Source organism: Dreissena polymorpha, chromosome 12 (assembly GCF_020536995.1).
Source record: "Dreissena polymorpha isolate Duluth1 chromosome 12, UMN_Dpol_1.0, whole genome shotgun sequence".
NCBI lineage: Eukaryota > Metazoa > Mollusca > Bivalvia > Myida > Dreissenidae > Dreissena > Dreissena polymorpha.
In genome coordinates, this window is record NC_068366.1 from 54,609,432 (window position 1) to 54,637,215 (window position 27,784).

A 27,784-nucleotide genomic window follows, 5' to 3' on the forward strand; every position below is an offset into this window, starting at 1 on the left:
AAATCAATAGGGGTCAACTGCGAGTCATGATCAATCTACCTATGAAGTTTCATGATCCTAGCCCCAAGCGTTCTTGAGTTATCATCCGGAAGCCACCTGGTGGACGGACCGACCGACAGACTGACCGACCGACATGTGCAAAGCAATATACCCCCTCTTCTTCGAAGGGGGTTATAATAAGTTAATTTCTAAAAACTAATCACATAACACTAATACAAATATCTTTGGAATTCAAAGAAACGTAGAGGAACAGAATTGCATTTTCTTACATGTTTCACATATTATCTACAGCCATATTAAAAGCAGAGTCATGTGTTGCATTCCGCCGCCCATTTTTGGGACTCTTAACTTTTTATGGGAAAATGACAGTGTTTTAACAATAGTATTATGGCTGTAGAAATAATAGATTGAGTGCCCATTATTTTTTTCTATTTAGAAACCAAAGCAAGACTAAACATGCTCACCTTGACCCTCGTCATTAACAACCTCCAAACTGAGCAACTTCTCTGCGGCATCAATCAGGAACTCCCTGTAGTGGATGTTCACCTGAATTTTCAGGTCATTTTGAAGGTCAGAAGGCTTGGAGGCAAGTTCAAGGACACGAAACAACTCCCCCGCTTCTGCATGCATTGTTGCCTGACCTTGACCTTTGAATGGCCTTGGATGACCCAGTGACCTTCTGAACTTTACAAATGTCTTCCATTTCTTGTTGTCTTTGCTCAGAATTGACTGTAAAGTACCGATTGCTGCTTTCATCTGTTTCTGTTCACTACAAATTTCAAAGGTTTATAATGAAGAATACCACAATTACCCGGTAGACAAAAATATACCATTTAGTAAACATATTCATTTTGTGAACAGTAAAGATATAAGCAACTCTTTCCAAAAAAAATCTTAGAATTCATTAAATTTTCAAGTTTTAAAATACCAAAACAGTACTTTCTATGGGATATACTTGATATATAACAGTTTACCGTAAAACGTTGTGTATAACGCGCATTTATGTATAACGCGCATCTACTTTTTTAAGCTAAAAAATCGGGAAAAAAAGTTTTTGAAGCAAAAAAATCGGGGGGAAAATTCCGTACCGCAGGATAACTGAAAATCGTTATATTTACATTGCCGATCTTGCGTGTTCTTTTATTGCTTCAATTATTAATTATTTTAAAGACGATAACGATACAACTAGTTCTTTTAAAAAAAAATCATATTATGCATAAAAATAAATGTTTGAATTTAAATGAATTATGCACACTTTCCACGAGGATTATTACCATCATGGTTTTCATCATATGTCTCCGAAGTAACTGTCCACGATTTTATCGTGGAGTACACATAACGGATGGATTAGTTATAACTAAGAAACTGACATTATTGATTGGTATTGTCACGTGGTTATTCATGCATGACTAATTCACAACCGCATGTTTTATTTACAATGCCGATATCATGCGTTCTTTTCAAGTGTCTGTAATTGACAGGAGACTTTAACAACTCAAACTTCTCAACACCATTACTGCATTACCGGCGATAAACAAACAATGGAGGTGTGAAGCCGTTTGCCTGTTCGCATGTTTTGATAATAGCCCAGCTACACAAACCTTGATAGGTGACGCAAATTGCTCGATAATCACAGCCTCAATCTTGACAAGACGTATGAAAACGTGTAAACAAACACAACATCAATTTTATTAACACATTTGAAAAGCAAGAAAAATAATCATAAATATATCGGGAAAGACCTTGTCGACATACTATTGTTAATCGACAAGTGCCCCCAAATAAATTGTGTAACCCTAGTACAGTAGGGTATAATATTGTGGGAAAACAATAACATTTAAATAAAAATGGCTTCCTTGTTTTTCATTCTCTTCTTCAAATTTATTTGATTTCAAAGCTCTGTACGTACCTGAAAAAGATAGAAAATATTTATGTTAACTTTATAATGTTTTTCCATCTTATTCAGATCGTAAATATAACACTATTACTAACACAGTTACAGTTAAAACTCCGGAAAACAGAATGATGCGAATTGCCGCAACTGGGTAACTGACAGGGAAAAAATGTCTTGGCATGGCTGTAGTTGTGCATAACGCGCATCAAGTTTTTAAAATGAAATTTTGGGGTAAAAAAGTGCGCCTTATACACAACTTTTTACGGTAAATCTAAAGTCGCTTACAGAACTAATGTGTGCATCATATTGGTTCTTAAAGATACACATACATAAATGTCAATGTCAGATTAAAGTTTGCTACATGTAGCTTAATTTATTAACAAAGATTCTGATTCCAGCACCTGTTGCTTTGGACAAGACTTCCAAGGAAGTGTTTCTGTGCCCATTTCCAGTACAGACTGAGCTGAGAACCGAGATTGTCTGAGTGAAGACTGGAACCAGCAATTTGGTACAGTCTAAACCACCAAAAGAATGATTCCAGCATCTACAACATTGAAAGAAGGGTTAATAGTTCAGAATAGAGATGACTTAATATACCTTACAACTTCTTTATTTGTATGGATACTATAATTTACAGAAAGCTAACATATTAAGATAGCGACCATTGTGTCAACTGGTGTCGATTCTTGACTTACCTGTGTGATTTGGAGCTGTGCATAATGAAAAGTTCTAGATTTTTGTTCTACCCCAAATTTTGCATGCCTAATATTAAAAATGAATAAATATCATTCTTCTATGGTGCTGGACGTTATTCGTACAACCACAATTGCATTATTGGAATAACTTTTAAAATTCTAATTTGCTGTTGTTGTTTTTTATAATAAAACATGACCTTGTTTGAAATTATGAATACTTACAAAAGTAGAAGTGGAAATAAAATGAAAGTGCAAGAAGATGCATTATATTCTGCTGTATAAATGCAATTTTTAAAACATTGTCCACAAAAACTCAAAGATAAGCAGGTGGCCATGTCATAAAAATCTACAATTAAACGTACTTAAACTTTATAAACAACTGGAAAAGAAGTAGGAAGAGTTTTTGTCTGATGTTCATTATATGGAAACATGGAGTGAACAAAAATTATGATAGAGAAAAACATAACAGATGTCAACTGCAATTTGTAGGTGGAACATGGCAACATGGAATGAACAAAAATGCTGTACCAAGAAAACAAAAAGGACATTTGATCATTCTACTGTTTTGTCTCCGAGCACAAGTAATATGAGAAATACGCGAAAAATGCCACAGCCAACGATAAATATGTATCTGTTATTTCTCCGATCCCATTGATTATCAATAAACTATCGCACCAGTGAACTGAAGCCAATTTTCCTTCGCGATAATTGGGATTTTCAGCATTGCTTGTCTTGTTCATAAACTGTGCAAATCAAAGACAAATTTCCCATGCACAATTATGGGGCAATCAGAATCTTGGGGCCAAAACTACTTAAAACCAATAGGCAGCTGAATTTATTAAGTGAGAGAATTTTGTGTCATTTTACATGAACTGTCATTAAAAGATGAATTACTGCAGAAAAACCATGTTGCTGTCAGTTTTACATCTCTTATGGAGTCTATTCATTTTCTGACAATACAGAAAGTTCAGAGATTTTACTTTTCAATATTAAAAGTAGGGTGAGTCATACTCAGTAGGACATTTAAAAATGTTCTTTTGTCATGACAGACATAATCATGGATTAAGAGCACAGACATTCGATAAACCATTTCAAGATCGATTCAATTCAGTTAATCATGAAAGAAATTCAGTTCGTTAAAAATGACTCACACTGAACCAACTAATTGCTTTAGCAAAATTGCAAATACTCTTGAGAAATAAAAGGAAAGTCTAGTTAGATGTCCTATATTGGTTGGAACAAGCACTTTAAATATGTGTTGATTAATCAGAAACATAATTATGTGACTGATTAATCAATTAATCATAACAAAATACCCCGGTACTTCTATAAAAAGTATTCATATGCTATTTTTTTTACCACGTTTAGTGTTCCCTTATTCTTTTTGAAATATTTTAAAACAAAAAAGGTTAAAAACACATAGTTCATCAGTTGTTAAAACATACAACATTAATAGAATGTGTGCTGAATAAATCCAACTCAAAACTTATTTTAGTGGTACATATACATGTACATACACTGTTTGTATAACATCCCTTACGTTTGACATTGCAGTGATTTATCATTTATAGGTGTCACCTAAAGGTGTTTAAATAGAATAGATTATGAGAGCACCTTTATTCAATAAAAAAATACCAATACATTGATGCTAATTTTCTTGTGCAATGTTTATTACAATATTACTACATTGTTACAATACATAACATAAATAAGTATTCAAGACTCCTTAAAAGTAGATAAGGATATCCTATGTTAAAAATCTGGTTTAAAGGAGATAAATTATCAGAATCTTATCAGTCTCTATGTATAGAACACTAAAAACACAAAAGGGACCTGGTCTTAATCTTAATTGGCACCAAAATGGCCCCATGAAGCACTATGAAGCTAGCATGCAAAAGATTGCTACCTTTGCGGCCTCAGAGTAGGAAGTGAGCTCCATATTGGGGATGTCATCTGTGATCGCCATGACAACCAAAGGGAACAGTGTCACCAGGTGAGATACAGCCTCGTGTGTCGTCTGACGGGCCAGACTGCGATCTGAAATGTTGAGATACATAAAATATTATTATATGGTTTTCTTCATATTATAGGCCAGCGGGGCTGTTTTGTTTATTCACCTTTGTTTATTAATTTGGTCAATAATCAATGCAAAGGGTCTGTTTTTGTTTTTGCAATTTATGGTTTTATCTATCTTCTTAAATTAATCAACGGAATGTGTTTTAACTATAATTTTATATCTGAAAACTGTTTAAAAAATATACCGTAATTACTCTATGTTTTTGGACACTTAAAAATAATATAAAAAAAATTGTGTAAAAACTTAGATACGAAAAATATTCACAAAATACAGGTGTTCGAAAACTTTTTTGAAAAGAGTTGAAAATTAGGGTGTCCGAAAATAGTGTCAATTGTATCAATGACTACCAGTAATTATGCGCTTGTAAAATACCATGCCGTAGAGTATAAATTACAGTTATATATGTTTGCACTGCATTTTAAATAATTTTAAATGCTTAATTTATTTGACAGAAAGTTACTAAAAGGTTATACTTTGACCAACGAGTTCAAAGATGAGCATGTGATGAACCGATACTCGCTAGAATGAACCTGTAATTAACGCAATAAAAAAGCAAACTATGAATTCTTTGTTTGCTCATTTCCGATAGTTGTTGTCTAACACCTTCCATTGTTTGTAAAACTTGCAATAGGGTGCATCACACTTTGAAGTGTTTAGTATTTGTCACAGTTATTTTACCACAGTACCATTGCGGTAGATAATTAAACTGTTAATTGGCACTACCCCTGGTAATTGTCATTATAGCTCTTATGCTATCGGGGGAAATCATTGTTAAATACCGGTTTACAAGGTTATTTACCCAATAATGCAAATGTAATGGTCCTTTGCCTTCAGACATGCACCTGCCATGTTTTATGATGTTAATCTGGTTGTAAAACCCCATGATCGAAGTATCATTAGATATCGAAAACAGGACCGAAATTTGGTAAAATAGCGCTGTAAAATATACTGTCCGAAAACTTACAGACATTAATTATGGACAAAAACTCGTGTGTCGGAAAATTAAGAGTCACGAAAAATAATTAATTTTCCTTAAAAAAGGGGTGTCCGAAAACTTAGTGTCCGAAAACACAGAGTAATTACGGTACACAAGTTTTCACAAAGGGCATTTAAAGAAATGAGTGATTGTAATAACAAGCAAATTTATTGAATTCATATTCCCCGCCATATAAATTGTGTGTGACCAACTGACAGACATACACACAACACCAATTATATATGCCTCCGCCTCTTGCAGGGGATAATAAAAAAATTAATTTTTACTTCATATGGTAGAGCCTGACACACAACCAAAACCATTATAAAAAACGGATATTTAATATATATGTAGCTAGAAGTAGTCCCAATCTCAGAACAGAATCTTACGTGGCATTATATCTGAAGGATCATCTTCAAAGTTTCATCAAACTGTTCAGCAACTATTTATTGGAATGGCAATTAATCATCCTATTTCTCACACTGGACAAATATTGCCCTATAAACAAACCAATACCATATTTATAAAGCGTAAAATAATCGTCAATCGTTTGAGACCAGCAGTAACGTGTCTCCACTAATGACCACTATCAATCATCTACTTTCTCTCATTGGCTTTACCCAGTCATACCATTCCTTGCCACACACATGCATTCAAAACTTCATAGGTAGACATAGCACTTCAAAACAATATGTAAGTAGTTCAACATTTATGAGGTCTTCAATGGAAAGGGCTGCATTCTATGAAGACCTTGAGTGAGTTGCCTGAAGTAAACTTGCTAGACAGCACACGCTGGGACAAATTTTCAAAAAGCAAATTCTTGGAAATGTTATACCCGGCCTCCTGCTCATTTACATCTATACATCTATGAAATTTAATGAAGTATATAGCCCTAAAAAATGTGTGACAGATGGACGAACTGACGGACGGACTGACAGATAGATAACACCAACATTTCTTGGACAATAAATTGGGTGTAGATTGTTTTCTGTAGGGGGCAACTAAAAAAATCTGAAGCAAAGACAACAGTGGTAGTATTATTTGTTTCAATAAAACAGGTGAAGATAAGCTTTTAAGAAAATTGTGGTCTTTTTTATTCAACAGATCCTCCAATTTATTGAATATGACATCTGAAAAGTGATTTCCACATCCAAATGATTAAATCAAAGAGCAATTTGCATAGATTCCTTAACGTCTCAACTTATTATCAAAATAAGCAGCTTTCACATTTTTCCCCAAATGTCCTCACCCTGTTTCTCTAATTAGATCATATGCACGAATGATACTCAATCATCTTTTCCTCCCATCTGATATCTTGCCAGTATAACAATATCAATGAAAATGTGGACCACTGGGGAATATTCCGATAGTTTGCTCATTACGATCGTGATCAAATAGACAGTAATATTTACATAAGTTATACGGTAATTACTTGCTGTGTTTAAAAAGACAAAATCTCAATTTGCAACAAGTGTCGATAACTGGGACAATTTTTCGATGTGGGATAATGACTCCAGAAGACTGCATGACCTGTAGGTATATAGTGGGATATATATATGGTGCAGGATGATTGGTGTCTTTCTTTATAAGGGAAGGGTGATATAAAAGTGGTAAGGACTTTTGCTATGGATTTTTTTTAATTTGAAATGGCTGGATAAACATATGGAAGATAAAAGTTGTTAACACTTTTTTAAAGATTTTTTTATTCATAATGGCTGGGCAAAAGGGTGGCAGGTAAAAAAGGTAAGAACTTTTGAGATATATTTTCATTTTAAAGGGCTGGATGATTGCAATGTCAACAATTATTTTCAGCTCATCTTACCAAAACATGTACATATAGAGTATAAATAATGATCTACTAATATACTTAATCAATCTGGAATCTAATTGTAATAACAAATAAATCACAACTTTAACATGAAAGTAAGTTCCAATGATAAAATATTGTAATTTAAAACTATAATCATTTTACAGGACACTTAAAACAACATCGATAACTCCTCTTTAGTCAAATCTTTGTTGAGCAGTTGCGATACACTATAGCTTATATAATGTGCATATTTGAGTATGAAGAATATGTACTTGTGTATAAGTCTGAATAAACTGTCTGTCTGTCAATATTATTCATAGGAACACATAACAAACAGAAAAAGTATAGATAGTTTGCCTGAACCGTCCCCTCCATCATTTTCCCATGGTGCCAATCATAGATCACCCAAAGAAACCTCATGTGTATCAATACACATATATTTTCCCAATCCATTCCCATTCTAAATCCCCCTTAAATGACTGCCTAATATAACCAATTAAAATACACAAAAAAACCAATGCTGAAATATCAGTTAATAACACAATCCAACTGTTTGATTTGAACCTTAATTAGCAAAAAAAAAATTCAACAAACCCAACATATATTCTCCATTTTATACAATACAATCAAACTAAAAAAATCTAAATTCAATAATTTTAGTCAAAACTATGTGATCTTCACTATCAAAAGGGCAAATGATGATGCCCATTCCTAAAATGGTGAGAAAGACGCTATATAATAACTTAATACATTTGGACAGGCTTTGATTATAGGGGTATGAAAAGATTCTGCAAAAGAAAGAACTATTCACATAAGCTTATTTTTCGTAATGGCACACCATATAATATTTATCTTATTTCACTTAGTTCAGTTTAATACATTACATAATCAAAATGGCATTATTTGTGTAACATAGGTCTTACTAATATCACTTAATTCAGTAAAATTTGAGTGAATTTCAGGTAATGAGTGCTAAGTGCTTAACTATTGTATGTTATATAGAAATATAATGGATATACATCAGTTTCGTGCTTAACCCTTAATTTGTACCAGCACTTCATTTAAGACCTAAAATAACATGCATGCTCAAGTATCGAACTCACTCATATTTTTAGACCTCCTTTATTTCTAATCTGTAGCCAGAAGGAAGTTTAGTTAATGAAAACCAATGTTAGGCACAAATACTCGAAAGGACAGACCAGATGTTAATGACAGGATTTTGTAGCCGCTAGAACCTGTTTTTCTTGTGACATTTTTTTTACAGCTTGACAGTAACTTATGATAAAGAACATCTTAAATATGTATGCTTTTGCTTTTTGTTGTACGATAAGTTACAAAGATACAGTCTTTGTCCAAATTCAAAATTGTTTTATCATTTTTAAAATAATTTCTGTTGCTAAGAAATTACACAAATTTTATAATAAAGTTAAACAACCATGCATAAAATATACCATTCAAAAACTGCAAAGCACAGGCCATATTTATAATTTTTAATACAGAACTTTCATAAACAATGACCAAGGAGCACTTGAAGTATATAATATGTTACAGGAAAACATTCTCATGATTCTGTCTGTCTGAATGGTTATTGATGGAGTTTAAGATTAAAATGTTAGTATTATTCAAAGGATTTGCATAAAACATGGATTTTATTGAAAAAAATAATAACAGAGGCCAAACAATTCAACTTAAAATCCATTTAATTTATTTAAAAAATGTTAATGGGTCTGTTCATAAGTTAATATTGTATTAAATTAACTTAATTAATAAGAAAGAAATATCGTACTCATTGTTTTTGTTTGCTCACCTTTTTGGGGCCTCTTGTGATAAGAAAAATTGCATCATTGAGACTGAAATTGGGAAATTGGGGCTGTTTTTTTATTATAAAAAATACTTTAAAATTGAGAATAAAAGCTTTTTCAATATAATTATTCCTCAGGTTCAACATGTAGAGCTGGATAGGGAGAATTTTTGGGAAAAAGAGACACTTTTTTTAGATTTCAACTGCGGCCTACTTCGCAAAAAAACACCACACACTGTATACCTATACGTTCTGTACAAGGAAACACATCATATGCCTCGATGTTGTTTCTAAAATACTTCAATATTAATGAAATTCATGTTTTGAAGAAATAAATACATTTGTTTGAATGATAAATAAATCAGCTGAGTGTCATATTTTTCATTTCCTTCCCTTCCAAGAAACACTGTTTGTTTGGTATCAGTACATGTAATATCAATAATTCCAATTTCTTGACAGAAGATATTTGCTTGTTCTCCGTGAAAACACATTAATAATCCCATCTGTCAACGATTCTGCAATTCAGGACCTAATATAAAAGTTGATTTTCATGATAACTTTTACAATTAAACCAGTTGTTGATGCTGCAATAATGGGTATATTCAATAAAAAAAAAGTATAAATCACATGCATTGATGTTGTTGTTTTTTAAATTGTTTTTATAAGTCTCTTTTTGAACTAAGATAACAATCTTTACAACAAACTAATTCCTTTTACCTTATTCTGCATTCACTTCAAATGGCTGCAATAGCTGTTTCAATAACATGGAATCATTGAAAAAATTAATGACAGAACCATGTAGCATAACTATTTTCTTTGTTTTGTTTATTGGACTTGCCAAGGTCATCAGTAGGTATTTTTGGGGATTATAATTGGTCCTTGTGTCACAGAAAAATTGACTGTTGCTAAGCGACGAGTGCTAAGAAATGAGCCTCTCTCTGGTAAAATGGGGTTTAATGCAAGTGCAAGGCTGCGCTGGCTAATCTGGGAAACACAACAAAACTGGATTTTGCTAAAAAGATACTCCATTTACACAAAAATTCTTGAACCCTTTGCATGCTTGGAAATTTGTCGTCTGTTAAAATGTTGTCTGCTGAATTTCTAAAATTAGCATTTTCTTCGTTTTTTTCAAAGAATACTATCAGAATAACAAACAGTTTGGATCCTGATGAGACGCCATGTTCTGTGGCGTCTCATCTGGATCCAAATTGTTTGCAAAGGCCATCAAAATTCAGTTTCAGCACTGAAAGAGTTAAAAAGGAGGTTTTTTACTGATTAGCCCATACAGACTTCAAGGTCTAATCTGGGACGGTACTTTACACACATGAGTAATTAAAGCCCCTTATTCCCACAACCTGTGTTGGGTGCATCTGTTCTTGTTTAAAGCACTTAAAGCAATTTCCGATTAACATAACACAATTAATATCAGTTACAAAACAATTTTTCAAGGAGTAGACTTCTGATGGAACAATAACTGAAGAACCTGTACAATACAAAAATAATCAATCTTGCCTTGATTGCAGAAACATTCTGGAAATGTTTAGCTGTTCCTAATAAGTATACATAACAATAAAATGTTTTCTTGCTTTTGTTTGCGTTTGTTATGTCCAACTAGGCTGGGGATTTCCCTTTAATAGTGTGCATGTTTAGACATTCAACCTGTTTAGACATTCAACCTGTTTAGACATTCAACCTGTTTAGACATTCAACCTGTTTAGACATTCAACACAAGTGAAGCCTCTTATGGTTTCAGCATTGCATTGAAAGTAATAAAAACGATAACATGTAATTGCTTCTCATAATTTTCAATCACTTTTACTTGAATTTTCTTTTTTTTAAATCTGCTGTTATAATCTGGGATAATCATTCCTTTAAATTAGACACATAATGGTCATATACTAAAGATCTTCTTTAAAAATCAGTAAGGAATTTGCACACAATAAACTATTTTTATGCCCCCGATAGGGTTGCATATAGCAGTTGAACTGTCCGTCAGTCCCTCTGTCAGTCTGTGCGTCCGTCCGAAAACTTTAACATCTGCCCAAACTTGATATTTGGCATGCATGTATCTCATGGAGCTGCACATTTTGAATGTTGAAAGGTCATGGTCATCCTTCAAGGTCAAGGGTAAAATATATGGCTTCAAAGCAGCGCAATAGGGGGCATTGTGTTTCTGACAAACACATTTCTTGTTTAAATGAATTTGCAATTCAGTATATCTTAAATATTTGGAAGAATGAAAGCTTCATTTATCTTGGTAATTTCACAAGAAATTTTCATCTTTGTTAATTTGTTCCCGATTAGACAAACATGGTGTAATGAAGTGACCTCAAGCCTGGCGTCATTTAATACTTCGCTCTACATTGTATCATCCCAGGTCATTTAATACTCGACACTACATTTATTTTATCATCCTGGGTCATATATTACTTCACTCTACATTGAATCATCCCAGGGCATTTCATACTCCTCTCTACATTCTATCATCCTGGAAGATTAATGAAATTGTAAAAAGAAACCCTAACCTACATTCAGCTGCAGTCTCATTTCATTAAACAGTGTTTAAACAATATCAGATAGATTTTACTGGAAATTTCTTTTGGCTATTAGTACTTGACCAGTTATTACTAAGCTTCCACCTCAATTATATTCTTCCAATATCCTTCCAATATTTCCTAAATCAGAGAGCATATTCATCATCACTGAACCTGGTTCTGGGACAATGGGGATTAATGCATTTGCATAGAGAGTCATCCCAGATTTGCATGTTCAGTCAATACAGGCTAATTGAGGACAACACTTTTCACCTAAACTGGATTTTCGCCAACAAAAGACTTCCTTTAAACTAAAACAAATTTTTCTAGTAATATTCATTTTAATTAGTAATTACTTACCTGATATCATATGCTATTTACTCCGATAGGATCATAATTCATCCGGAATTTTCCGTCCGAGGAATCCCACACTTTTCATAAACCCGTCAGGTAGGTCAGAACGGTCACATAGTGCCGTGTAGCCGTACAACCAAAACGGGACATTACCCAGAATCCACTCTTATTCCAATAAAAAATATGAAATATTAGACGAAGAGCGGGGTGGGAGGTGGGACTTACCGATATCAGGTAAGTAATTACTAATTAAAATGAATTTTACTAGAAAAATTTGTTTTAATAGCTTAATTACGTTACCTGATATCATATGCTGAATTTGCAGCTGAGGCTGGAAGGTTCGCGAAAATCTCCCCATCACAGCGGAACCCATATCTCGGGTTCTCAGCTAATCTTCGTTATTACGGTATTAACTTAATTCACAGATAAGCGTAATATACCTATGCCGTAGAAGATACTACCATTTGTGCAACCACAAGGGGGCCCAAAAATACAAGTTGTCCTGTTGGCACTCCAGAGAACGAAGATAAAAAGATGAAAACGTGGTCTGATTCCTCCAGAAAGCAGCTTGAAGCACGTCAGAGAGTGGGGTATGATTAATATATGCCCACGAAGCCGACATTGCTCGTAATTCATGCGTTCTAATCTTAAAAAGGGATGAATCCCTTGAAGAAAGAGAAGAGTAAGCCCTTTTTATAGTCGAGGCTACCCAACGGGAAATAGAAGCCGCAGACACATCGCCCCCCCCCCTTTTAAGGGAATGTAGAGTCTCTTGCGAGAACCTCGAATAGACTTAACTCTACTAAGATAGAACTTCAAAGACCTGACAGGGCAGAGGAGTCTATCTTCATCTTCATTACCACAAGTTCTAGAAAGACTTGGGACCTTGAAGGGTTTAGAAGCCATTGAGGGGAGTTGATTTTTAGCAAGGAATCCTGGCTGACACAACAAGGTGACAGAGCCATCGGAGGAATCAAAACGAAGATGGCTTTCTTCCATAGAAAGAGCATGAATTTCACTTCTACGTTTGGATGAAGCCATGGAAATAAGGAAAATGGTCTTCCAGGTTAGGAACTGTAAGAAGCCTGATTAAGGGGTTCATAGGGAGCTTTAATAAGCCATCCAAGAACACAAGCCAAATCCCATTTGGGGGTAAGAGAACAAGACACAGGACGTTTAAGTTCCATGGCTCGGATCAGTTCCGAAATGGCTGGGTCAGCACACACTTGTGATGACTTACGAAAAGCCAAGGTATGCGAAAGCACAGATCTGTATCCTTTGATGGAGCTAAGAGAAAGTTTCTTATCATCAAAGAGATAGATTAGAAAATCCGCTATGCGTCTAGCAGAGGGATTGAGGGGATCAATTTTCCCTCGAACACACCAATTAGAGAAGAGTTTCCAGCGAGCATCATAGACTGCTCTGGTGGACTTTCTCCTTGCAGAGGCAACGAGCGTTGAAGCCCTGACAGAAAAGCGTTTCTTCTGCAGGGATTGCCTGATAACGGCCAGATGTGTAAGTGGAACATGTCTGGATCCAAGTGAAGTCTGCCTCTCTGAGATCGGACCTGTGCGGGATTTCCCTGGGAAATTCGCACAGGAGACCGAGAAGGTCGTTGAACCAGGATCTCCTGGGCCACCAAGGGGCTATCAGGAGGATCCGGCAAGAGCTCACACTGATTTTCCCTAAGATTTGGGGAATTAGAATGGGTGGGGGATTAGCGTAAGCGTCCAGTTGTTCCAAATCGAACGAAAGCGCGTCTACCGCCCACGCTGCTGGTTCGTACACTGGACTCACATACAGAGGAAGTCTGTGGTTGTCTCTGGTCGCAAACAGGTCGACCAGTGGATAACCGAATGTGAGGAATATCTGATTGGCCACTTCCTGATGAAGTGTCCACTCCGATGGAAGTAACTGGTGTTTGCGAGACAAACCGTCCGCCAGGGCGTTGAGACGACCTGGTATGTGTTTGGACAAGAGAGAGACGTTTAGGCTCTTGCAAAGAACAAGTAATTTCATTGTTTCCAGATACAGGGAGTGAGAGTGTGTACCGCCCTGTTTCTGGATGTAAGCCACGACTGATGTGTTGTCTGTCGATACCATCACACAGGAGTCCCGAAGATGTGATTGGAATTGAGAAACAGCTAGGAAGACTGCTCGCATTTCGAGATTGTTTATGTGCAGGAGAGACTCCTGAGGAGACCACAATCCTGATAATGTCAGGCTGCGGGGTTCCAGGTGAGTGCCCCAACCTTCCCTGCTCGCATCCGTTATGAGATGTAAAGACGGTTGCGGGGGAAGAAGCGGTACTCCTGCCAACAGGGTCTCCTCGTCTAGCCACCATGGAAGGTGGGGGACTAAGGACGGAAGGATGGGAATCTGTGTTAGCAGATTGTCTGGAGACCATTTCCATCAAGCTGAGAGATAGTGCTGAAGAGGACGTAGGAAGAGACATCCCAACTGCACGAAGTCTGATACAGAGCTCAGGATACCGTTGAGTCAGAGGAAATCTTGAGCTGTGATATGAGATTGGGACAGCACCCATCTGACCTTCAAAAGGAGGTCTGATATACGTTGCAGTGAGACCCTGACCCGATTGATGTGGGTCAGACTTGGCTACATTGAGAAGGAGTCCTAAAGAGAGGAGCTCCTTCCAAGAGAACTCTAGGTGAAGCAGAAGCAGTTGACGATCGAGCTGGTGTAAGAGCCAATCGTCGAAATACTGAAGCAGTTGAACCCCGTGTAATCGGAGGTGTGCGCTCACTGCGGCCATGAGTTTGGTGAAAACTCGTAAAGCTGTGGCCAATCCAAAGGGCATCGCCCGAAAGTGGTAGACCTGGCCTCGAAAGGAGAAGCGCAGGTACTTCCGGTAGTTGGGATGGATAGGAACATGGAAGTATGCATCTTCCAGGTCCAAGGAAACCCCCCAGTGGATAGGTTTGATGGAGCGCCGAATGAAGGCAGGAGTCTCCATCTTGAAAGTAGGTTTGACTAGAAACGTGTTGAACACTTTTAAGTCTATGACTGGTCTCCAGGAGCCGCTTTTCTTTTGAACAAGGAAAAGGCGACTGTAAAATCCTGGAGAACAAGGGTCGTGAACCCTTTCTACCGCCTGTTTTCCCAGGAGTCCGAGAATGGAGTCTGGAAGTTGTGGATGCGGAGATACCAGATCTATTGGGACGCGAGAGAGTGGGGGCCTTTTTTCGAATTGAAAAGTGAGGCCTTGTGTGACAAGAGAATGAACCCACGCGTCCGAAGTTATTTGGAGCCATTGATTTTGCGAAGTGCATAAGTCTGGCCCCGACTGGTACCTCCGGCATCAGAGGTAGTAGAAAGGGGTATGACCTAGGGCTGACCTTTAGGAGGTCCACCCTTGCCGGAAGAAGGATTAAATGACTTCTTGTCTGCATTGGGTTTGCCCTTACTCCAATTTTGGTTTACAGAAGGCTTCCGATAGGAAGTTGTACTGTTCTGAAAAGGAGGCCTATTTGTGGGCTGACGTGGAGCAGACAGACGCTTAGTAGGGAAACTGTCCCTTTTAGCGTTCTTGGCCGGTGGGGCTCCTTGGGGCTTAGAAGCAGGGCGCTTAAAAACCACAGGGCGCTGGCCAGAGTTGCTCCTAGCTAAGGAGGCATGTATCTGATCTTCACAATCAGCAGTAAGTGCCGACTGTATCCTCCCTCCGAAAAGAGACTCTGCTGTTAGTGGAGCAGTTCGAAGGGAGTTTACGCCTGTTTCCAAAAGGAAATTATTGGGCAAGGAAGAGAGGATGAGGTCTCTCCTAAGTCTTAACATCTCAGACATAGACGACGCAGCATTGTGAGATAAACACTGCGTAGTACGTGAAAGATGTATCAACAAGGCCCGGAGCTCCTCTGGGATTAAATCAGAGAGCTCCCAAACCAAGTCTAAGGCTGTGGCTGCCATGAGATCTAGCTGGTTAGCCAGACCTATGGAACGGCGTTCTCTCAGCTCCCAATTTTCCAACAGGGAAAGAGGGACTGATGTATGGGTAGATGATGAAGGCATTGTAAGTGACAGCTTACTAATGTCAGCATCAGGAACCGGAAGTTTGGAAAGGTCCAAACCGGTAGCAGGGTCGGGTACCGGGGCCTTATAACTTTTCCCGCCGTCCATCTGTTTAGGCTCCGTCAGCTCCTTAGGGGCTTTCCATGGAGATGGCGAAGGCTTATTGGCTGGTTCAAGTGACTGGAAAACAGCCATTGTGGAAGAGCCAATAGGAAGGCATAGATCCACTCGGAAAGTAGCCTTACTTATCCTGCCGGGCTCTCGTCGGCGTGCTACCTGTTCTGTAACGGTAACCGCAGATCCTGTGAGAGACAAGGAAGGGCGGGGGCAGAAGTCCTCATCTAAGGTATTGAACATAAGTTCGTATACCTGAATGATGGAGGCCAAATAATAAAGTTCGGCCTCATTAGACTCCGAACCCGCCTCAATCGAACCGTCTGCGGGAGCATTGGATTGATTGAAACCGGTGGATATAGAAGTAGGAATAATAGATTCATTCCCTTCTATCATGAGAGAATCGTTTTCCGGCACCATCAAAGATATAGCTGGTGAGTTAGGTCTCTCAGAGATCAAGTCAGCAGACTCACTTTGAATACCAGAGGTCGCTGGTAAAGGATCAGTCGAAAAAGGGACAAAGATTCCCGGCGACTGTTGGATCCACAAAGTATTGGGATTTGATGGTGTAGCGGCAGCCCGGGGTATACTTCTATGCAATGTGGAAGAGACCCTTGGGGCTGAAAACGCAGCCGAAGTGGTTAGATTAACCCCTGTACCTTGAGCCTGATATGTATGCAAACTAGTGTTTGAATACAAATTATGCTCAGTGGTTGAAGGAACGGCTGAAGTGTGTGTTGAGGCCAAAATAGAGGCCGACACATGTGGAAGGGTGTCAATAGATTCCTCAGAGAAGGATCGACTAGGGGACCTTGGAGTCCGAGAGCGCCTAATAGAGGAAGGTCTATGTCCCTTATCCCTGCGATGCCGAGACACTGTTCGGCGGCGCTGGGAATGATGTTTCCTGATCGAACGTCTCCCCGAGCGCTGGCGTGATCGCTCTTTACGAGGCAATCTACGCCGAGAAACACTCGGTGCGCGTGAACGACGTCCCCTCCGATAATGATGAGGGCTATTTGAAGTAGACGATGAGTCATACGACGACGAGCCCGAGGTGGAGGAGTAGCCGGAAACATTAGACACTACACGTTTACGTCTGTGACTCACAGTAGAAACGCCGTTGCGTCTACCTTTGTGGAGTACTGACAAGGTAGTGTCAACATCTACGGTGACCGGAACGGTCTGTGGCACAGACCGGTACCCGGTGACCGGATCGGTCATTACATGACCAGTGACCGGACCGGTCAATGACCGGTGACCGGTTGACCGGACCAGTCATAGCATGACCGGTGACCGGACCAGTCAATGACCGGTGACCGGTTGACCGGACCGGTCATAGCATAACCCGTGACCGGTCATAGCATGACCGGTGACCGGACCGGTCAATGTTGACCGGTGACGGGTGAAGTCTCCGGACCGGTCATTCCCGATGAACGGACCGGGCAAATTTTGTCCGGTGTCGTCACGGGGTAAGGACCGATGCCTGGCAGCTACTGGTGGCATATGGTCAAGATCGTGTGGTGAAAAGTCCCGACACACGGAACTTTCCCTACTTTGATCTGATGCCGAGTCATTCAACTGGTCATTCCCGATGAACGGACCGGGCAAATTTTGTCCGGTGTTGTCACGGTGTAAGGACCGATGCCTGGCAGCTACTGGTGGCATATGGTCAAGATCGCGTGGTGAAAAGTCACGACACAAGGAACTTTCCCTACTTTGATCTGAACTATTCTTGTTGCGTCCACGACTCTTGAAGGGTCGACGCTTGATGGCCCAGGTATCTGCAGACCAATGCTCACAGAAAGGGCAGCAGTTATCCTGGGTACATCCTGCACACGACAGGCAGCTACCATGGTTGTCCCATGCTGCCCTTATGTGTCCGCATGAGCCACGTGTTTGAGGCATATTTTGCCTTGAACAAACAAACAAATACACAAAACAATACAGAAATACACGGATATATATACGTAGAATGTTTTAACGCAATACAAAAACTTTTGTATTCTGTTAAACAGAAGAATCCAGCGAAACAGAAGCAACAATTAAGTTAATAACAAAAATGTTGGCCTTTGTATATCGCCATCCGGAATAAGAGTGAATTCTGGGTAATGTCCCGTTTTGGTTGTACGGCTACACGGCACTATGTGACTGTTCTGACCTACCTGACGTGTTTATGAAAAGTGTGGGATTCCTCGGACGGAAAATTCCGGATGAATTACGATCCTATCGGAGTAAATAGCATATGATATCAGGTAACGTAATTAAGCTATTAAAATTACAATAAACAGAGAGTGCATACTGCACAGGCTAATCAGAGACAACACTTAACCCTTTGCATGCTGGGAAATCTGTCGTCTGCTAAAATGTCGTCTGCTTATTTGTTATATAAGCATTTTCTTCTTTTTTTTTTTCAAAGAATACTATCAGAATAGCAAACAGTTTGGATTCTGATGAGACGCCACGTTCTGTGGCGTCTCATCTGGATCCAAACTGTTTGCAAAGGCCTTTAAAATTTGGTTCCCGCACTGAAAGGGTTAATGCACACGCACTAAACCCGGTTCTCCAAGAGGGTGGGTACATTTTGTATTTGTTATGAGCAAACAAGTCAATCATCAAATACATTTGTCATAGGATAAAACAGGCTGGGCTATCTGAAATCTGAATCCTCTCAGACTTCAACCCTTTACCACTAAGATACATAATTTGATGAATTTGTGGTCCCTTAGAAAGTTACATTAAATTAAATACCTTTCTTACTAGATTTAAGTTTTTGAGGCTTCATTTCCAACCCTTAGATACTGATGAGAAGCAAATTGAAACAGCATAAAAACAGCATAAAACCTGTTGTTGTTTTTTTTTGCTGGTTGCAAAAAATATTTATACTTTGCTTCTTATGGGGGAAAGGGTTAACTGACAACAGTTACTACTTAAAAACATTTTCATGATCTCAGACATTGTACCTTAAGAACAACGTCTATGAAAGTAATTTAATAAATTAATCCGCCAACCGAACTTCACCAGTTACAAAACATATTTAGCATGCCGCAGTCTGAAGGGCGAAAAGTGTAGAAATCAGATCTTGTGGTCTGGAAACCCAGGAAAAGGACCCATATGTGCCTGAATGATCCTTGGGTGTTTATAGCAATCAAGCTTAAATTAACAGCTATACCACAAATGTAACTATTAACCTGCCATGACTAAGTTGACTAAAATAATTTACCACTCAGATGAGTATGTTGACGCGTTTGTAGTCCCAAATATAATGAAATTATATTGAAGACCTTTCTTACAAGATTAAAGTGTTAAAGGCTTCATTTCCAATTCAAAGATACTGATGAGCATTAAACGACATAAAACTGTTGCTTGCAGACTGTTCTGGCTTAACACTGGTTGAATATAGCCATTTTCGCTTTGTTTGTGAGTGGGAAAGGGTTACTACCTTTTTGCAGAGCAGCTTGCATTCTGTCTACGTGTTTCTGCAGCAGACACAGGTCCACCTGTATCCTCTGTTGGCAGTGAAGTCTGCAACAAATAATGAAATAGACTGGAGCATGCCTCCCAAAATATGTTCAGTAAGTTCTAAAATACTTTGTTTTTCTTGCAATTAAGTTTGAGGCATGTTTTTTGTTTAGACAGTTAATCAGTGCATAATGATTCCACTTAGACTTACATTGTACCATTTAGAAAATGTTTGTTAATAAAAATTGACCATTTTGGGATTTACAATAGAAGTCAGGGAAGTCATCTAATATCAAAATAAGTATTGGAAGATTCATTTAACCATTTGACATAGTTTTTACATATAAGTTTATGTCCCTAATAGAAACAAATTATCTCAAACAAAATTAACAGCTAAAAACACACACTATCAACACAAGAACAACCAGCAACTTATACTGTGCAATAAACACCACAAATAATGATACTTAGCAAAATAGCACAACAGTGCACAAAAAAAACATGAGCATGTCGCCCAGGTTGCCATGGTATTATGGATATGGTGTCCGCCTAGCCACTGGGAGGTCACGGGTTCGATCACCCCCATGGGAGTGTTTTTTAGTTCTCCCCCAGAGACACCAAGTACTGGTTCTTGGCCCAGGAAAAGGACTCGAGAGCATTTCAAATAAGAAGTAAGTACATTAAATGCAATCGAGCTAAAAAAACAACTTGAAGGTCTAAACTAAAGCATGTGCACCATCTAAACTTTAAAAAAAAAAAGGTCTACCTGTTGAATAGGGTAACCAGCTCCCTTCGTACCAGACTTACGTCCTCAAACGTGCTGGAAAACAGCAGCCTCTCTAGTAGCTGGAGATTCCATTGTAAATCCAGCGTAAAATCTAGCAATTAAAATGATGAATTAAGAATCTTATGAACATCAACATGGTTTTAACTGATCTTGAAAGTCTTGCAAGCGACTGAGGATGTCTCTGAAATCCTTCAAAATCCTTCAAAATCCTTCAAAGTATTTTTTATATAATTTAAAATGTTAAGTCATAAACGTGTTCACAACTGATTCAAATTCATCTATTTGGTGAACATTCATGGTACAAATGTGCATGTCTTGAATATATTAAAATGCAAAAAGTATTATTATTAAAAGATCATATAAAGATATTTTTTATCAGTATAAAAAAACAATGTTGAATGTCAACTTCTTCTATTCTTTTTAGTTGTAAGAGCCCAAATTGCCAAATAAATAACCAGTATTCAGAAAAATGTGTGGATTTCTACACAAATGGACAAACCTGGCCTTGATCTTGACCCCAAGACCTTTTCAAGTTTGTCCTTGACCTTAAAGGTCACCATGTGCTGGCCAATGTTTTGCAGACTGGTTACAACATATTTGTATACATCTGACTGATCCAATTCCTTTTTCTGGCAGAAGTTTTGTAACCAGTCCATCGTCAGCAACAAGTTTCCTTCAGAAGCTAAACTCAGAGCAAGATTCACTGATGCTTTTAACATGATGTCTTGGTGTTCTCTGTAAGAACAGATTCCATCATTTTCGATCATTATAATAATGAAAGCGTACGTGCTAAACGATGAGACAAATGAGGTGTGATGAAATTGTTTAAACTTCATATGTTGCACACTTTTGTCCACAACAAAATCTTCTTTAGTTTTTAAGGAATGCTCTTTGGAAGGGACACAAAGTAAAACAAGGGCTGTTTGTAAAACATGCATGCCCCCCATATGGGCTGTCCGTTGTAGTGGCAGCCATTGTGTGAATACGATTTTTGTCACTGTGACCTTGACTTTCGACCTAGTGACCTGAAAATCAATAGGGGTCATCTGCGAGTCACGATCAATGTACCTAAGAAGTGTCATGATCCTAGGCAAAATAGTTCTTGAGTTATCATCTGAAAATCATTTTACTATTTCGGGTCACCGTGACCTTGACCTTTGACCTTGTGACCTCAAAATTAATAGGGGTCATCTGCAAGTCATGATCAATCTACCTATGAAGTTTCATGATCCTAGGCGTATGCGTTCTTGAGTTATCATCCGAAAACCATTTTACAATTTCGGGTCACCGTGACCTTGACCTTTGACCTAGTGACCTCAAAATCAATAGGGGTCATCTGCGAGTCATGATCAATCTACCCATGAAGTTTCATGATCCTAGGCGTATGCGTTCTTGAGTTATCATCCAGACACCATTTTACTATTTCTGGTCACCGTGACCTTGACCTTTGACCTAGTGACCTCAAAATCAATAGGGGTCATCTGAGAGTCATGATCAATCTACCCATGAAGTTTCATGATCCTAGGCGTATGCGTTCTGGAGTTATCATTCAAAAACCATTTTACTATTTCTGGTCACCGTGACCTTGACCTTTGAGCTAGTGACCTCAAAATCAATAGGGGTCATCTGCGAGTCATGATCAATGTACCTATGAAGTTTCATGATCCTAGGCCCAAGCGTTCTTGAGTTATCGTCTGACAACCACCTGGTGGACGGACCGACAGACCAACCAACAAGAGCCAAGCAATATACCCCCTCTTCTTCGAAGGGGGGTATAACTAACAATTGTATATATATATAGAAACATTACAATGTTAAGTTTTTTAGCAAAGAAAAATGTAAGTAAAGCAATGCCTTATTCCAAATAATTGTAGCTATTTAAAACTTAAATGGATACCTACATGCTTTTGTATGTCTCTACCACATATACAAACATGGCAGTGTTTCTTATCACCATGGCAGCAGAAGGGTCACTGATAACCATATCAGCATCTGGCAGGCATATTGGCACTAGACCAAGTTCTGGGTTTCTGGCATTAGCAGAAATGGAATTCCACTCTTTAAGGTGGCCCTCCAGAATGTCTGTTGCAATCTATATAAGAGATGTAGAATCATTACTCATAAAATGCCATAGTATTTGAAATTAGCCTTGCACAGCAATGCTAGCAAAACAAGAGATGTGTTTGTCAGAAACACAATGCCCCCTACTGCGCCGCTTTGATTTATTTATTTTTGTTTTTGATTATATCCCTTTAAAAAATATTACTTCCCTTGTAAAAATGATCTGTACCTGCCAAATGGTAAAAAGAAATTATCTTCCTTAAAAGCTTGTTACTTCCCTTTGATTTGTTTTTTTGACCTTTGACCTTGAAGGTTGACCTTGACCTTTCACCACTCAAAATGTGCAGCTCCATGAGATACACATGCATGCCAAATATCAAGTTGCTATCTTCAATATGGCAAAATTTATGGCCAAGTTTTCGGACAGACAGACGGACGGACGGACGGACACAGTTCAAATGCTATATGCCAACCTACCAGGGGCAAAATTAAACCTCCTTAACAACAATTAAATATTTCACAAGTCAACATGAATTTAAAGCTACTCCTTTTGGCTGTCTGTTCTTCGTTTAACAGTAAATCCATTGGATCAAACAGCCATGTGATTTTGTTTACCACAATCTGTTTAAACAAATGATTGGTAAATTCAACTGGTCAATTTCCCAGATATAGTATTAAAGTAACATTTCTAGCTTGAAAGGTACATTATGTAAATAATGTGAGCACCAGAATACCTGTTAAACACGTGTTTTTATATAAATGTGAATTAAAAAGTTTTAAAATTAACATTAAGAAGACGATAGTATATATTGTGAAATGGTCTATTGGAAAAAATTGTCATGTAACAGTAAAGCATGTGTTCATTTTCTTTTTATTGTTTATACCCGTTCATAAGTAAACAGTTCTTTTGGATACATTTTTTTTTTCACAAGTTACCATTTAGTGAACAAAGTTTTTATGTATCAACTGGAACTTACCTTCTTTGTCTGGGTATGCCTCTGCCTCTGTACATACACACAGTAGCAAGCCAATCGAAGTGATCCGTCAAGGTCATAACCGTGGTCACGGTGGTGTGTAACCTGGGCACATGCTTGCAGGAAGCTAGACACACCAGGTTTGTCTCCCCTGGGTAACTCTTCCTTAAGGAGATTGTGAAGCTCCATAAGCCAATCAAAAAACACCTGGGAATGCAAACCCATCCCATTGGCTATCAGCTTTAGGTCAAATGTTTCATAGCTATGGCCATCTTCCTGTAAATGGAAACAAAGGTATTAAAGCAGCATATGTATGTACATTTGAATTCTTTTTAACCCACGCATAAATATATAATCTCATGGAAGTAGACCAAAACCAATATTGCTGTAGTCTGTAATCCCACAAAAAAAATGTAATTTCACAAGGTGATCAATCCGATTCTTTTTCCTTTCTTTCCATTTTCATTGAACAATGAGACTGCCTTTTATTTATGGAATTATTCATTTTAAGTATATTAATACTTAATTAAGATAAATTGTTTTAAACAAATTATAAAAAGAAAAAAACAACACATTCAAAAAGTCAGCTCTGAGGTAAAAACTCCAAGATTTCGTTGTGGAATTTCAACTAAAAAATGACACACTGGAAGCCTTAAGAAGTTTATTTATATATTGTAGATGTCACGTTCTTGCTATCAAACCGGAAAAACTGGACTTAATGCATGTGCGTAAATAGAGAATAATAGGTTGGTGACGTGGATGGAGAATGGTGATCTGGCAAGTCGGAGGAATTTATTGGGTGAGCCGTCACCAACCTATTATTCTATTTATCCTGTCACATTAACAACATTCGTTAAAATGTTTCTAAAATATCTAGTTTTAGAGTATTTTATGTTTCAATGTTTAATATGGTAAACATCACGCGCGAAAAAAAACATGGTGACGTCACGTCAGGCAAAGTGCTTAGGCTAGCTTCCATCTTGTTAAGACACACAGAAATCGAGTTACTCGTTATTAATTCAATACAGAAAGACGAAATTATGCTGTTTAAATAAAAATGTTTAAACAAACAGTTCTTTACATGTATTTGGTATTTTATAAATAGAAAAAAAGTATATTTTATTAATAGAAAGTTAATGCATGCGCATGCGCGGATAGCAACTGACGGATATTCGAGGTCACGTGGTCATCTAGCCTAATATTTTGGGATATTAGGTTACCTGGTTATCGGGCTGATTTAAATGCATGTGACAGGATGAATTGTTGTCCTGGTGTAGTCTGCACAGGCTAATCAGGGACGACCCTTTTCACCTAAACTGGATTTTTTGATGAGAGGAGACTTCCTTTGAATAACAAATGCCATAAAAGCAGAAAGTGATATCCATGTGCATTTTGGCCAGTTTTCTCATAAAAATGCTTATATGAACAAAAAGGTGTCTTGCCTCTCCTGGCAGGTAGATTTCAATGCCACGGTTCCTCATGGCCCTTGAGATTTCTCCATGCCTTGGGTCCATGCACAGGAACAACCTAGGACAATAAACATAAGGGAAATATTGTATTATTATATTTGACACACTGTTTCTTGGATTTATATATAATAAAACACCTATTTATGCAAATTTCAGGCAATATTTATAAAAGAAATCTCACACGCTGCTGTTTGGATTTAATTACAAACAGGCCTCCTAAGGTTAATGTCCCCAAAAGTAACAGCCGTTTCAAGACAGCTCGCTTGATTATTCTTTCTCTGGGTTTGAAGAATGTACATTATAATGTCAGTAACCTCATATAATAACCAAAAAGACATATTTGATGTTGAATAATTGTTGTACTATTTAGTATGTGTAAACTTAAAGCTTACATCCTATCAATTAAAATAAGAAATTTCCGAGAAAACTAGATTTTCATACTTATTACCAAATAATTAAGTTTATTTGAATTATCTCAGAAAGCAAAGTCTGCATCTAGGCTCCAGCACAATAAACCCATATTAACTTATTATCATGCTGAAACTCTTTTTCTATTTTAAGCAACGGCGACCTCAACCTCACAGACCCACAATGCAAAAAATATCCGCAAAATATCTGCCTCCTAAATGAAGCTTTTGAGTGCACACATTATAAATATTTTTAGCAATAATGACCTTGCCCAAACCTGCCCTAAATGCAATCCTTGTTAGATCTCCATATCAGCTAGAGATTGAGTTGTTGGATGCAAATGTTGACCTCTATTTCCTCAGTGCAAAATGTACAAGAAGGGGCATAATTCTGAGGGAATTGCAGGTCAGAGTTATGGGCCATGGTTTGTGACCATACATGACCATGACATGTGTTTCAATAGAATATTTGTAGTAGTTTTACAGACACGCACTTGCTGAATGCAAACTATAACTTAATGTGTTTTCTTTAAATTTATCTTGAATTCTGAGTTGAAAGCAAATTTTAACCGTAATTACAAAAGGTGTGATGACCGCACTTAGAGGTCAAAGGTATACATCTTAGTCAGTGAATGTTTATGAAGATTGTGAACATTTTATTTTATTATCTTTAGAACACTGTATTATGTGAATTGGGAATAAGACATCAATTTGGGAATAAATTGTGTTTTATCAAAAGTGCATAATATGCAGTTTTATATGTTGCATTTATCTAGTTTTAAAAATTATAATTAAAACATATACTTGCATGTATAATAGCATCATTTAAATTGATTTTACTTCAAAACTGGATTTTTTATTAATTAAAAAAAAAATCCTCATGAAATGAAACTGTGTCCATGCCGCGCATGGACACGGTTTAAAAATACACTTTAATTGATACAAATTCAATCACTGTTAATGAAAAAGTCATGGAAAATTTGTTATTAAGCTTAAATTATAGATAATATATTACAAAAATATATGTAGATCATGAAATGAATAGTTTTGTTTGAGAAAATCACCAAAATGATGTCCATTCCCAGTTTGATGTCTTATTCCCAATTCACATAATACAGTGTTTTAGTTACTATAGATTTTGTTAAATCCAGGTGACGGGCCATTAAAAATAAAGATTCTACATTCCTTGAAACCTTCAACTTTGAAGACAGCAATATTTTTAAATATAAAGGTATACTTGTACCTGAAGTTTGGGTGCGGCTTTATAGTTGGAATTTCCCCGTCAATGACCCCTCGCTCGTTAATACTGAGAACCCCGTGGGGCTCCAACAGGGCATTGAGCCTGTCCAGAACTGAGGCACTGAAAACAAGAATTATAGAGTGTTGTTAAAGCCCATGTCCACCAAACCTTATTCCATGCGATCAAAAATGGCATCAATCAAAACTTAAGTTCATCACGTTTATTTCACTGGAAACTATTTCGTTTGTAAACAATTCACTTATTTTTATTTATATGTGAAACTGCATGGTGCTCGTGGAATGTATATTTTACTTTATTATGTATCTATAGATCTTATTACTACAATAATTGGGTATTTCAACCACAATAAATCACAGTTTGAAATCTGTGTTGGTATTCAGCTGAGAGATTTGACTATATATAACTATCGGCGATCGTATAGTTATTGCAAATGTACTTGAAAGAAACGTAATTCAATCCAGGTTCGACCTATTTATTTGTACGTTAAAGCAACAATAACAACAACAATAGTAGTGACGTCTATAATGACATTACAGTTCGCTCAGCGAAGTCATGCGACGTTGCGCCAAATTACGACATTCTCGGGTCCGCGCAAAGAAAGCAAAGTGAATACTTACATAATATTAACATAACATAAACACTATTTTATAATACATGTCAATGTTGATTAGAAATTACACCACACTCTTCAATGTCTATCGTATTACACTATTTTCACTGAGTATTGTTTGTCAACTCGCTCACTTCGAGTGGATATAGTTTTGTTATAGGTCTATTTGTGGACAGACCATTGCTTGTGCGCACACATGCAGCGCGAATAAGTTCATCATTTCCGGTCAACACGTCAGTCACTACAGCTATTTTCCAATCACATCTCGATGTCTCGTCATGTATCTGGACGACATCACCGACCCGAATCGTCTGGGCGTTGGTTCCGGATACACGATGTCGCTCACGAAGGGCTGTCAGGTACTCTTTCTTCCAGCGACCCCAGAACTGCTGGATGATGTGCGCTCTCTTCTTAGCCATAGCGTGTATAGTGTCATGGCTCGCTGGTGTCCATAGTCCATCAGTGACTCAAG

At 37.6% G+C, this 27,784-nt stretch overlaps 2 protein-coding genes across 2 annotated transcripts in view; both read right to left on the minus strand.

The window, feature by feature from the left end:
* The window catches only part of LOC127852622 (midasin-like), a 115,475-nt gene extending 113,041 nt beyond the window's left edge, over positions 1-2,434 (minus strand). Inside the window, exons 1-2 of the mRNA XM_052386574.1 lie at positions 2,296-2,434; positions 465-769 (exon numbers count right to left, since the gene is read on the minus strand). Of these exons, the coding sequence (XP_052242534.1) occupies positions 465-756 (292 nt within the window). The 5' untranslated portion in view covers positions 757-769; positions 2,296-2,434. The remainder of the gene's footprint in view (positions 1-464; positions 770-2,295) is intronic.
* Positions 2,271-27,784, minus strand: part of LOC127852623 (midasin-like) — a 93,595-nt gene continuing 68,081 nt past the window's right edge. Inside the window, exons 42-50 of the mRNA XM_052386575.1 lie at positions 26,685-26,801; positions 25,008-25,092; positions 23,569-23,841; positions 22,432-22,622; positions 21,030-21,265; positions 20,510-20,621; positions 19,724-19,806; positions 4,496-4,626; positions 2,271-2,438 (exon numbers count right to left, since the gene is read on the minus strand). Of these exons, the coding sequence (XP_052242535.1) occupies positions 2,271-2,438; positions 4,496-4,626; positions 19,724-19,806; positions 20,510-20,621; positions 21,030-21,265; positions 22,432-22,622; positions 23,569-23,841; positions 25,008-25,092; positions 26,685-26,801 (1,396 nt within the window). The remainder of the gene's footprint in view (positions 2,439-4,495; positions 4,627-19,723; positions 19,807-20,509; positions 20,622-21,029; positions 21,266-22,431; positions 22,623-23,568; positions 23,842-25,007; positions 25,093-26,684; positions 26,802-27,784) is intronic.